Source organism: Octopus sinensis, linkage group LG26 (assembly GCF_006345805.1).
Source record: "Octopus sinensis linkage group LG26, ASM634580v1, whole genome shotgun sequence".
In the NCBI taxonomy this organism is placed as follows: domain Eukaryota; kingdom Metazoa; phylum Mollusca; class Cephalopoda; order Octopoda; family Octopodidae; genus Octopus; species Octopus sinensis.
In genome coordinates this window covers 22,768,146-22,780,672 of record NC_043022.1, presented here as the reverse complement: position 1 = coordinate 22,780,672, position 12,527 = coordinate 22,768,146, and the positions used below count along the sequence as shown (strand labels likewise).

The 12,527-nt window shown below is 37.5% G+C and overlaps 2 protein-coding genes across 2 annotated transcripts in view; one reads left to right on the top strand and one right to left on the bottom strand.

The window, feature by feature from the left end:
• Positions 1-4,115, top strand: part of LOC115224837 (mitochondrial 2-oxoglutarate/malate carrier protein) — a 29,087-nt gene extending 24,972 nt beyond the window's left edge. The window contains exons 9-10 of the mRNA XM_029795776.2: positions 1,517-1,568; positions 3,076-4,115. Coding sequence (XP_029651636.1) covers positions 1,517-1,568; positions 3,076-3,252 — 229 coding nt within the window. The 3' untranslated portion in view covers positions 3,253-4,115. The remainder of the gene's footprint in view (positions 1-1,516; positions 1,569-3,075) is intronic.
• Positions 4,116-4,866: 751 nt separating this feature from the next.
• Positions 4,867-12,527, bottom strand: part of LOC115224773 (Parkinson disease protein 7 homolog) — an 18,327-nt gene continuing 10,666 nt past the window's right edge. The window contains exons 2-5 of the mRNA XM_029795682.2: positions 9,414-9,575; positions 8,742-8,811; positions 7,492-7,575; positions 4,867-5,116 (exon numbers count right to left, since the gene is read on the bottom strand). Coding sequence (XP_029651542.1) covers positions 4,956-5,116; positions 7,492-7,575; positions 8,742-8,811; positions 9,414-9,575 — 477 coding nt within the window. The 3' untranslated portion in view covers positions 4,867-4,955. The remainder of the gene's footprint in view (positions 5,117-7,491; positions 7,576-8,741; positions 8,812-9,413; positions 9,576-12,527) is intronic.

Sequence of the window (12,527 nt, the reverse complement as noted above, 5' to 3'; positions counted from 1 at the left end):
CGACCAGGCTATCAGATGTTGCTACACATCGCTGGTCACAATGCGCTTCGCTTTGTTTTAGCCTCCAAATGACGCCACCCTGCTGGCTAAGCGAGCAGGCCAACTGAAGAAAGAGTGAGAGAAAGTTGTGGCGAAAGAGTACAGCAGGGATCGCCACCACCACCCTGCCAGAGCCTCGTGGAGCTTTAGGTGTTTTCGCTCAATAAACACTCACAACGCCCAGTCTGGAAATCAAAACCGCGATCCTATTAAAATATAACATATTTAGAGGGTTGTTTGTTATGACTGGTCAGAGTGACCATTGATTTTGAACCTGTAAGGCACTTAGCTCTTTAGGTGATTCATCAGTATTTGAGGTTGACGAATTGCTAATACAGTTAAGTGCCTTTTAGGTGCAAAACTGAAACCAACGGTCGCTCTCTGACTTTCCATCACAAACAACCTTCTAGATATTACTATTCTAATGTTTCCTTTTTGGGGTACATGAACTACTGACTATATGTATAGATATGGATGGATGTAAGGTCTAAGGATTGAGGTGTAGGAAGAAAAGGAGCTTCAAGCAATCTGTAGAAAATATTTAAAAAATAACTTCCAGGAACAATAGTAGTTTCTTGGGGCAGAAGGCTGTGGATTTTTTCCATATCAAAGTATGATACACTGAAAAAAATAATTTTATATTTCATGATAGGCAGCCAGAGTTGCCAGGTAGGCAAATAAAAAGATGAGTTAAGGAGTGGATTAGATAAAATCTGGGCTACATATGTTTCATAGCAAGCAGATCCTCAGAAGTGGTAAATACCCAAGCGAGGTGTATACCATGGGCCTCCTACCAACCATATAAATTTCACTTAATCAAGTTACCCATGGAGAAAATATTTCCTTACTTGGAAATAGGTGAGCACTGATGACAGGAAGGGCATTCAGCCATAAAAAACCCTTTATTGCTAGTTTATTTTGTCTCTCCTGGCGCGGTATGAACATTTAAGGTGGTTTTAGGGTCAGGGTTTTGACTGCTATTTCAGCATGGCGGTATCTCTCAGATACCCTAATTTATAGTTTTATAATATATATATATATATATTTAGCAGAAGCGACAGTGACTCAAGGGCTGAGAATTTCGTGTGTTGGCACTTATCAAACTTGATGCTGTAAGATGAGTGTAATATACATGCACTGACAGGGGAGGTAACAGCCCCATGACTATCTCTAGAATCACTAGGCTAGGTCTAGTTTCACCTATTTTGTAGGTATTGTCTGTAGTAACTGCTCAAATGGTTGATGGTTTGGTTAATTCCGTGTGTGTAAACAGGTATTTCTCACTAAAATGCTCAAGAAGTAATTCAACTAAACTAGAGCTATGTCAGTGTAGAAAGGAGAGTGGCAATTGAACAATCTCAGGTATACAACACAATGCAGGTGCATGTTTATTACCTTTTAGCCTGGTGTGTGTGTATATATATATTTTTTTATTGTGTGTGTATATTGATTTTTTTTTTTCTCTCTTTTTTTTCAGAATTCAGAACATGAAAATTATAGATGGTGTGCCAGAATATAAAGGAGCATTGGTAAGTCTAAGACTGATATTTCATACACAAAATATTTCTCAAAGACCCATAGGCATGGCTGTGTGGTTAGGTAGCTCATTTTATAACCACATAGTTTCAAGTTCAGTTCCCTGTGTGTGAACTTGGGTGTAGCATCTTGGGCAAGTATTTTTTTTTACCATAGCCTCAGGGCAGTAAATGCTTTGTGTGTGTGAATTTGTTCTCTGTGTCTGGTTTTATATCCCTTAAAATTGATACTATGGAAACTGCCACCATTTTTGTATTTTTCCCTTTGAAGGTTTGCTCATCCTTTGACCTTGTGGTGCAGGAGTGGCTGTGTGGTAAGTAGCTTGCTTACCAACCACATGGTTCCAGGTTCAGTCCCACTGCGTGGCGCCTTGGGCAAGTGTCTTCTACTATAGCCTTGGGCCGACCAAAGCCTTGCGAGTGGATTTGGTAGACGGAAACTGAAAAGAAGCCCGTCGTATATATGTATATGTGTGTGTGTCTGTGTTTGTCCCCCCAACATCGCTTGACAACCAGTGTGTTTATGTCCCCCGTAACTTAGCGGTTTGGCAAAAGAAACCGATAGAATAAGTACTAGGCTTACAAAGGAAAAGTCCTGGGGTCGATTTGCTCGACTAAAAGGCAGTGCTCTAGCATGGCCGCAGTCAGATGACTGAAACAAGTAAAAGAGTTGTGGCAAATAAAATTATTATTATATTAAAGTTGGTGAAATGGTAAAAGCGCCAAATTAGATATGTCCTGCATGTATCACTGTATATCCAATAAGCATTTGCTGTCCCCTCACTTAAATCATACTTACCCATTTCACTTCGCTAATAATTCATCTCTTGAACATTTTGTGGTGTATGCAAGAGATTCGAAATAAGGACACCTACCTTCTCTTCGCTCGACGGAGACCTCTTAGTGGTAAATGGACCCTTCAATGCAGCCTGACCCAAACGATAGAAATAGCAGCTGCTTCTCCCCTACCTTAACAACATGCTCACGTGTCTAAACTCCCTCGGCTACCTCGATCGAAAGGGGCCAATCCTGCCCTGCCTGCGCGCATCACTCCTGCCCCTTCCTCTTCCGGTCAGCTCCCTAGCTGCTGACGTCATCCCACACATTTCTCAATCTAAACATCAGTAGTTCTCAACCTTGTGAGTGTACTTAGTAGACGGAAACTGAAAGAAGCCCGTCGTATATATGTGTGTGTCTGTGTTTGTCCCCCCCAACGTCACTTGACAACCAATGCTGGTGTATTTACGTCACCGTAACTTAGCGGTTCAGCAAAAGATACCGATAGAATAAGTACTAGGCTTACAAACAATAAGTCCTGGGGTCGATTTGCTCAACTAAAGGCGGTGATCCAGCATGGCCACAGTGAAATGACTGAAACAAGTAATAGATTTATTTAGAGTTCTGTCAACATGCTTATTGTTTCTTTTTTTACTGCAAACGTCTGTAATTAATACCATTTACATTAGCAGTTAACTGTATTCTATTCTATTCTATTTTTCAGGATGTCTTTCTCAAAGTAATTCGCTCAGAAGGATTATTAAGCTTATGGAAGGGTTTCACTCCATATTATGCCAGACTTGGTCCTCATACAGTTCTCACTTTTATTTTCCTGGAACAAATGAACAAGATGTATCGCAGAATTGTTATGAACGATCTGGAAGGACGCAGTGGTTTGTAGTGTTTAACAATTGGCAGCTGAACCATCAGTTGTCAATTGTTTACAGCATAATACTTGTCTGGAGTTGTTGAAAAAAGAAGAAAAAAAACTGATACACACTTGTATACTCACACAATGTATGTATATATTTATGTATACTTGCATACATTAACACACACATACCATATAAGTGGGTTCAAAGTCATACCTGATCAGCGAAGTATGACCCTGTTAAAGTGATTGAACTTTTGATGTTTAGAATTAAATTGATTTTGTGGTAAATACTAAAAAGCGGGGGGGGGGGATGGAAAAAAAAAAATCACTCCGGGTTTCATTGTCTGTAGGAGGGTGGGGTGTAATACTAAAAATGTGGATTGAAAAAAATTATTCAGTAGAACAATTTGTTTTGTAATTTCTACAGCTTATGGTTTATTAGAAAGGGGTGGGGAAAAAAATTGGATAACATTAACAATTTGAAAGGAATCGAAAGACTTAATGATCATATCTAATGAACATGTACTTTTGTGTGCCTTTTTACCATACACAGATGGCTTTTTAATCAGGAATTTTTTCAGGTCTTCCTGCTGCGGTGTCCCTTACCAAATGTCTATCTTATATTTGTTCAACATCATGATTTCTGTGAATTTCATGTCATCGTAAGCAGAGAAACCATGACAATATACACCCATTCCTGATTCCTCAGTGAAAAACCATCCCTCCAGTTCATATACGCTTACCAGCCTAACTTCCGAAGGCAACTAAAGTAGAAAGTGTCCGACTAATAGCATCCCTATTTAATGATTTTAGTCCAGTATTTATTTTGTGTAGCTCTAATATTTCTTAGACTCAGTAAATTTTCAAATAAAGTATTTTTTTTTAAATGCCTCATGATTGTATTAATTATTTTAAAATTTTATTTTATTTCTATTTATTATTATTATTATTATTTTGCATGAAGCCTGACAGAGGCCAAATCATTTTCCTAAAACTCAGTACAGAACAAAACAAACTGAATTATTCCAACCAGACTAAAATCGGTAGGCACTAGTCCAACCCGAACCCTCTCCTTAATCTCTTAATACACTTGCCACACATTTCATTCCTTATCTTGGGCTCATTCTTTCATTCATGTCTCTTCCCATCTGTTACATGATTAAGGCCCCATGTCCTCTAAGTGGTTTACTCACAGCTGTGCCACAAACTCCTTCACAACTTGCAACCACTTGAGTCCCTCGCCACGAGGGATTTGTACATATCTTACAAATACCTCCTGCCCATCACCAGTCAAATAAGGTAGGTACTCCTGCAGAGAAAGCTTCCATAGATGACCCTAATTCTTCTAACTATCCACCATATTGCTCTCGCTTTTATTTCCAGCGGTTCTCATGATCACCAGCAACTTTCGTAGAACCAGAAATAGCAGGTCTCAGAAAGTAAGGACTTTTTCACCCCATCTTTTTTTCCTTAATACAAAAGATTTTGTTATCCAATCTGCATTGAGTTTAAAATCCCACACTGCTAGAAATAACAGCTAAATTATCCTTACTTAAAAAAGGACAGTGTTTGACAACCTATAGTGATTAAATGTTTGTTGTACATTAGCATCTCACACACAAAGAATGAAAAGAAATAAAGAACAGAAACCAGAATATTTTATAATCCACATCTTATTTGTTTAGTGTAATCTAAATGTGACATCACAGAACAGTCTTATTAAAACATCTTCATAGTTTCAGCAACATAGGGGCCACGAGGGAATCGGCCTTCTCCTGGCTGTCCAATGCCTTCACAATGGCCAACGCAAACTCAAATGCCGTTCCGGGTCCACGACTTGTAATCAGTCGTCCATCCACAACGACACGGTCTTCACTGTAATTGTAACCAGCTGAGGGAAGAAAAATAAGAAAAACAACTCTTAGTCATAAAATCATTTTAACCCTTTACATTCAGATTACTTTGTCAAATGTTATACAGTAATCCCTCACCATATCGCAGTTTATTATTTAAGCTTACGTCAATTCTTCCATAGTGTTGTTTTGCATTTATAATAAAATAAATATATACAAATATATACATAGGCGCAGGAGTAGCTGTGTTGTAAGTAGCTTGCTAACCAACCACATGGTTCTGGGTTCAGTCCCACTGCGTGGCATCTTGGGCAAGTGTCGTCTGCTATAGCCCCAGGCAGACCAATGCCTTGTGAGTGGATTTGGTAGACGGAAACTGAAAGAAGCCTGTCGTATATATGTATATATATATATGTGTGTGTTTGTGTTTGTCCCCCTAGCATTGCTTGACAACTGATGCTGGTGTGTTTACGTCCCCGTCACTTAGCGGTTCGGCAAAAAAAACGAAAAATAAGTACAAAGAATAAGTCCCGGGGTCGATTTACTCGACTAAAGGTGGTGCTCCAGCATGACTGAAACAAGTAAAAGAGTAAATTCTAAAAATAATTTTTAAAATACAGTATAGTTTCTACTTAGCTTTTATAATAAAATAAATATATACAAATTCTAAAAATAATTATAATATATTTTAATAATTATTTTTATAATTTGTATATATTTATTTTATTATAAACGCTAAGTAGAAACTATACTGTATTTTAGAAATTATTTTTAGAATTTGTATATATTTATTTTATTATAAACTATACTGTATTTTAAAAATTATATAGTTTCTACTTAGCGTTCATAATTAAATAAATATATACAAATTCTAAGAATAATTTTTAAAATACAGTATAGTTTCTACTTAGCAAATTTTCACTTATCGCAAACAGGGGCTGGAACGTAACACCCACAATAGTTGAGAGATTACAGTATTATTTTATTCCAGTCATTTGACTGCAGCCATGGCGGAGCACTGCCTTAAAGGGTTTTAGTCGAAGAAATTGCCCCCAAGGGCTTATTCTTTATAGGCCTAGTAATTATTCTATCAGTCCCTTTTGCTGGACCTCTAAGTTATAAGGACATAAACACATCAGTATCGGTTGTCAAGTGCTGTGGGGGTACAAACACACGTACAAAAATATACACACCACATATATACATACACATATTCACACACATAATATACATATATATATATCCACATACATATATATATACACATACATATATACACACACATATATACATATATATATATATATCGGCATCATCATCATCGCCACCATCATCACCACCATCTTCTCCTTCTCCTCCTTCTTCTTCTTCTTCTTCTTCATCATCATCGTTATCATCATCATCGTCGTCATAATCATCACCACCATCACCGTCATCTTCTCCTTCTTCTTCTTCTTCTCCACCCCCTACCCCTTAAGTTTGTCACTAATGTTTTTTAGTATAACACCTACGCTAATTCTATAAAGAAGCCTGTCAATATAAATATTCTCCTGAATTGAACTGAGACTGCCAGCCGCCACTGACCATTCAAAATACGACCATCAGGGCACTCCCAGATTCTCCCACCCCCCTTTCCTCACCAGCCTTCTCTCTACTACCCTACCAAGAGCTCACAACTACCTCGAACACACAAGTGCAAACAAGGGAGTCAGAGAAAGGCAGAATGCCACTTAAATCTGAACACTACTATAGAAATATTCTTTTAAAAAAACTTTTCTTCTAATTTTTCTAAATTTAATTATTTAATCGTTACAGTTGAAAAGGTCTCAAAATGACCGAAACCGGTACTGAAATGTTCACTATAAAATTATTTTAGCATTTTCTATTTTTTACTTGTTTTTTCATATATATATATATATATATACTTATATACACACACATATATACATACAATAGGGCTTTTTGAATTAATTCACAAGGCTTTGTTGGCCCAAGGTGCCATGCACTGGGATTGAACCCAGAACCAAGCATCTTATCACTCAGCCACACCTGCACCTATATTCACATTTTATAAAATTTATCCTGTGTTATCTTGTAGGTTTGAGATTTCAAAAATGTAAATGTTTATTTTAGAATGACTTTGCAGGGTAGGTGTGAGAGGCTGGATCTTGTCAGTTTGAACATAAAACAGGTATGGCTGGTTTAAATGTCTTGTGAGTGGATATGGTAGATGAGAACTGAAACAGGCCCATGTTGGTTTGTTTACATCCCTGTAACTTTGCAATTCAGCCAAAGAGATTGATACAATACCAAGCTTAAAAACCAAGTACTGGGATCAGTTTGTTCAACTAAACCTTTCAAGATAGTGCCCCAGCATGGCCACAGCCCAATGACAAACAATTAAAAAGCATACCTGCTGTTAATTTATCCTTGAAAGCGGGATAGGAGGTCAACCGTTTGCCCATGCAGATCTTGTGAGCCATCAGTGCAGTCGGTCCTGTAATAAAAGAGTAGAAGCATTTTGGATTATGGTAAATTTGGGAATAACAAAAGAGGAATAGAGCAAAAAATTTCCACTATTGATATATACAAGTCTTCTAACCAATGTTAACCAAAGCATTTCAAGAACGAAAGTCACCATAGATGCAGCAAGGCTTTGTGGTAAGAAGCTTGCTTCTTACTACACAGCCATGGACGGGGAATCACTCAGCTTGTCCGTCGATGAAGAGCGTGGCTATCCACGTGAACAAGGCAGCGAGCTGGCAGAAATGTACATATCTAATATTGTATGTGTATATTTTATTAATTTGCCTGTACAGCTAATAATTCACTTACCACTTGTGATGGTATTTTAATAATACCATCCCTATATTTATTTATATATATAATGTTATTCTAGAGGATGACAAATTCAAAATTATGTCCAGCCACTTAGAATAAAGTAGTTCCTTCTTGTCATTGATTACAAATTAGCTTTTCCTCAACTTTTGTTCCTTAATTCCCAATGAGCCAAAGGCGAAACAATATATATTTCGATGGACTAAAGATTATGCATTAAATATCATCAGTTAATGTCCATCTTCCATGCTGGCATGAGTTGGCTGCTTTGACAGGAGCTGGTAAGCTACAGAGCCGCACCAGGTTCCACTGTCTGCTTGGATATGGTTTTCTATGATTAGATAACCTTCCTGATGCCAAACACTTTACAAAGAGGACCAGGTAGTTTTTATGTTGCACCAGCACTGGTGAGGTCACCGAGTCACTTGCAAGACAAAAGCCCCTCAAATGAGATGAGGAAAGGTATTGGCATAGGTGGCTTTGTGCCAAGCCAAAAGAGGTGTCTTGTAGATTATATAAATGGTTAGCCCAGCCAGAGGGAGAGAGAGAGCAATGGAGGCGATGTGCCAGAGTGTGTCTGTGTTTGTCCACCCCCACCCCCCAACATTGCTTGACAACTGATGCTGGTGTGTTTACATCCCTGTAACCCAGCGGTTTGGCAAAAGAGACCGATAGAATAAGTACTAGGCTTACAAAATATAAGTCCTGGGATCGACTAAAAGGTGGTGCTCCAGTATGGCCACAGTCAAATGACAGAAACAAGTAAAAGAGTTATAGTTAATGTTTGATATACATTTTATATGAAACGTTTAAAAGTCCATTTACCTGCACATATAGCTGCAATCAAGCCAGTTCGTTTTTCTTGTTCTTGGAGAAGATTTTTAACTATGGATGACTGGAAATAAAAAATATATATATATTTACTCAGATTGCGAACACAATAGAGAAATTATCTAAACGTATGGACTTTAATGACGTATTCGTTGACAGGCGTCTGTGCTAGTGGAGCGCTAAGAGCACCATCCGAGTGTGATCGTTGCCAGAGCAGCTAACCGGCTTCTTGAGCGTGATTGTGATCATTACTAGCGTCGCCTAACTGGCACTGGTGCCGGTGGCACGAGAAAAAACATTCAAGCAAGCTTGTTGCCAGAGCAGCTGGACTGGCTCCTGACCTATTTTCCATTACATTTCAGACAGATTTTGCTCAATACCACAGATTTGCTTGTCATTTGCTTGACCGTAACCTCTTGAGCATGTCACTTGGTGGCTGACAAGATGTGCATCTCTGAAGATGAGCAGGATAGCCATATGTTGAGAGGGATTCTTTGAGGTTTAAATAAATGTAACAAAAGTGAAATCTGAAGGAAATATCAGCCATTTTTCATACTTTCTAGGGGTTAACAAATAGGAAATAATAGTTACTGCCCAAGGACTAAAATCCTGTTACACTGTTATTTTGAACTCCACAATGGTTGAATATCAGTGAAACCTGCTTACCTCACTGATAAGCTTTGATCCTTGTAATCCTCCTGGGATAATAACTGCATCGTATTTGTTGTCACTAATTGCCTGCTGGAGACTTTTGTCTGGAACAATGACGGTATCCCGACTGCATTTGACTGGGTTTGAATCGCTGAGGCCACCAACTGTTACACACACCTGTATAAGAAACACATTGAAAGTACTTTAGAGTAAAAGAAAATCATTTTCCAAAATATATTGTAAACGTTTACACAAAAAAGGAAGTCTTGGTCTTAGAAGATAACATGAGCATTTGAAGACTTAACACAACTTTGAATAAACATACAGGTTTTGGTCCTTTCTTTATTGCCCACAAGGGGCTAAACATAGAGGAGACAAACAAAGGGATTAAGTCAACTACATCGACCCCAGTGTGTAACATTTGACTGCGGCCATGCTGGAGCACCGTCTTTAGTGGAGCAAATCAGCCCCCAGGACTTATTCTTTGTAAGCCTTGTACTTATTCTATAGGTCTCTTTTGCTGAACCGCTAAGTTACGGTGACGTAAACACACCAGCATCAGTTGTCAAGCGATGTTGGGGATACACACACACACACACACACATATATATATATATACACACAATGGGTTTCTTTCAGTTTCCATCTATCAAATTCACTCACAAGGCTTTGGTCGGCCTGAGGCTATAGTAGAAGACACTTGCCCAAGGAGTCACGCAGTGAGACTGAACTCGGAACCATGTGGTTCGTAAGCAAGCTACTTACCACAGCCATAATTGCGCCTATAATTACATTTCTTTAACATTTTTGCATTCATAATACTGTCAAATGTAATGCCTATTTATTCAAATTGTTTTGAATTAATCATGCATTATCTCGTAGCTTTGAGATAAATATCATTATCATATACACCATCCATGGAAGACTGTTCTTGGATTGATTAGGTTTCTAACATGATGTAGGGTACCTAGTGCTGGGAGTCAATGTATGTTAGTTCAGTACCAGTTATTGCTTAGTTTTGATTCAGCAGGGCTATGAATAAATTTGTTCCATATGTAACCAGCTTCCTGTCAGTACAAATGGGAAGAGACCATGATGTTGTATGTGATACATGGTGGTGAGATAGAGTGTAGTGAAAATGGAGAGAACAAAACGAAAATTTATTACAGAGAGAGTTGGGTGGGAACATAAGGAATACCAATACATTGTGGGTTATGAATAGATGTGGAAGACTGTCTTTAATGTGGAATCAATTTCCAAATGAAATGCTAATCATTTTAACCCTTTCGTTACTGTATTTTGAGATGCTCTGTATTTCTTTCAATTAATTTTAAATATAACAAAGACTTAAGTAAAATAACTTAGTTATCGTTAAGCTAGTCTTAGGAACATAAATTGTGTCTAAGGTTTGGTGGAAGATTTGAATTCAAAACTTATGAAAACAAGACATTTGTTACCCATATTTCTGTTGAGATGCTCTGTATTTCTTTCAATTAATTTTAAATAGAAAAAAAGAATTTAGTAAAATAACTCAGTGGGGTAGATGGAGGTTTCAGTCTCAGGTTGGGACTGTGCACATTTAGTTTTATTTTTTCTGTAAATGGAGAAGGTGGGTAAAAAAAAAAAAACACTAAATATTTTTACAAGGATTGAACCTTTCTCCAAGGGGTATACGTGTTGCTGTGTCAATGTCTTTACCCACAAGACCACTGAGACACCAGCAAAAACTACATTGAAAATAATATATTTAAACCTATCAAACTAATGTAATCACTAACCAATCATTAAAATAGATTTAAGTATCTCAAGACCATTGAGACAACAACTATAACTAGTGTGAAAATAATCTATTTAAACCTATTGAAAGAAAAAAACGAAAAAAAACAATCAGTATGGGTCAAGATTGATCCTTTAACCAAGGCGTATATGTGTTGCGGTGTCCATGTCTTTACCCACAAGACCATTGAGACAACAAAACACACCATGCTACCTGATTCAGGAATTGATCTCACAGCCTTAATGATTAGACAATGTAATAATGTTTTGTTTATTTTTATTTTTAAATGTTCATATATGCATTTTTTGCCACTAAATTCAAAAATCACATTCGTTTTGATGTAACATCGATAGTTATTTATTTATTCCTAATTTCATATTTGCTTGTTATATTTGTAACTTTTCTCTACAGCACTTTGTTGGTTCAATCAATTGTAGTATTGTAAGGATAATTACACAACAGTTAGTACTTTTTCATATATTGAAAGGTATTTAGGAAGTATAATATTAGTTAGAACAAAAAGAAACAATAAAACTCTGCACTGTAAATGTCTTGATAACTCTTTTCTTAAGATGAAAAGTGCGTTGACGATCGAGATTTTCTGGAGTGCATACCTTCATCTCTTCTGACTAGAGACCATATATAATCTCCCATTACGCCGGGCGAAATGCTCAGCAGTATTTCGTCTGTTGCTACGATTTGAGTTCAAATTCCGCCATGGTCGACTTTGCCTTTCATCCTTTCAGGGTCGATAAATTAAGTACCAGTTATGTACTGGGGTCGATGTAATCGACTTCAACCGTTTGTCTGTCCTTGTTTGTCCCCTCTATGTTTAGCCCCTTGTGGGCAATAAAGAAATAATATATAATCTCCCATCATAGCAGTATCCCATCATCCTTGGTATCTTTCCATAGCTGCGATGTCCTGATGAAATCTCTCACCCAAGTTTTCGAAGAAAAAATCTAGGTGAGAGTGCAAAAAATGAATCTTTAAGGACATACAACAACCCATTTTCTTGAAGTTTTCAATAAGCTTTGCTACCAGCTATTTGTAATTAGGATCCTTGTGATTTCCTAGGAATCCATGAACTACATCACGGAATGCACACCAACTTCAACTTTTGTCATCACTCTTTCCAGTTTCTTCGACTTTAACATTGCATTTACTTGGGGCCTCTCTTGATCTTAGCCTCAGACAGCTTTGGAAACATAAGACAAATTTCTTGAAAAGCTTCTCCTCTAAAATCTAAGGCCTTCACAAACTGTTTAACCAATCTGAGTTTGATATGAAATGGGGGTAATAAGATTTTGTTGGAATCTACTAGGGGCTGTTTGAGAACATTTAACATTCCT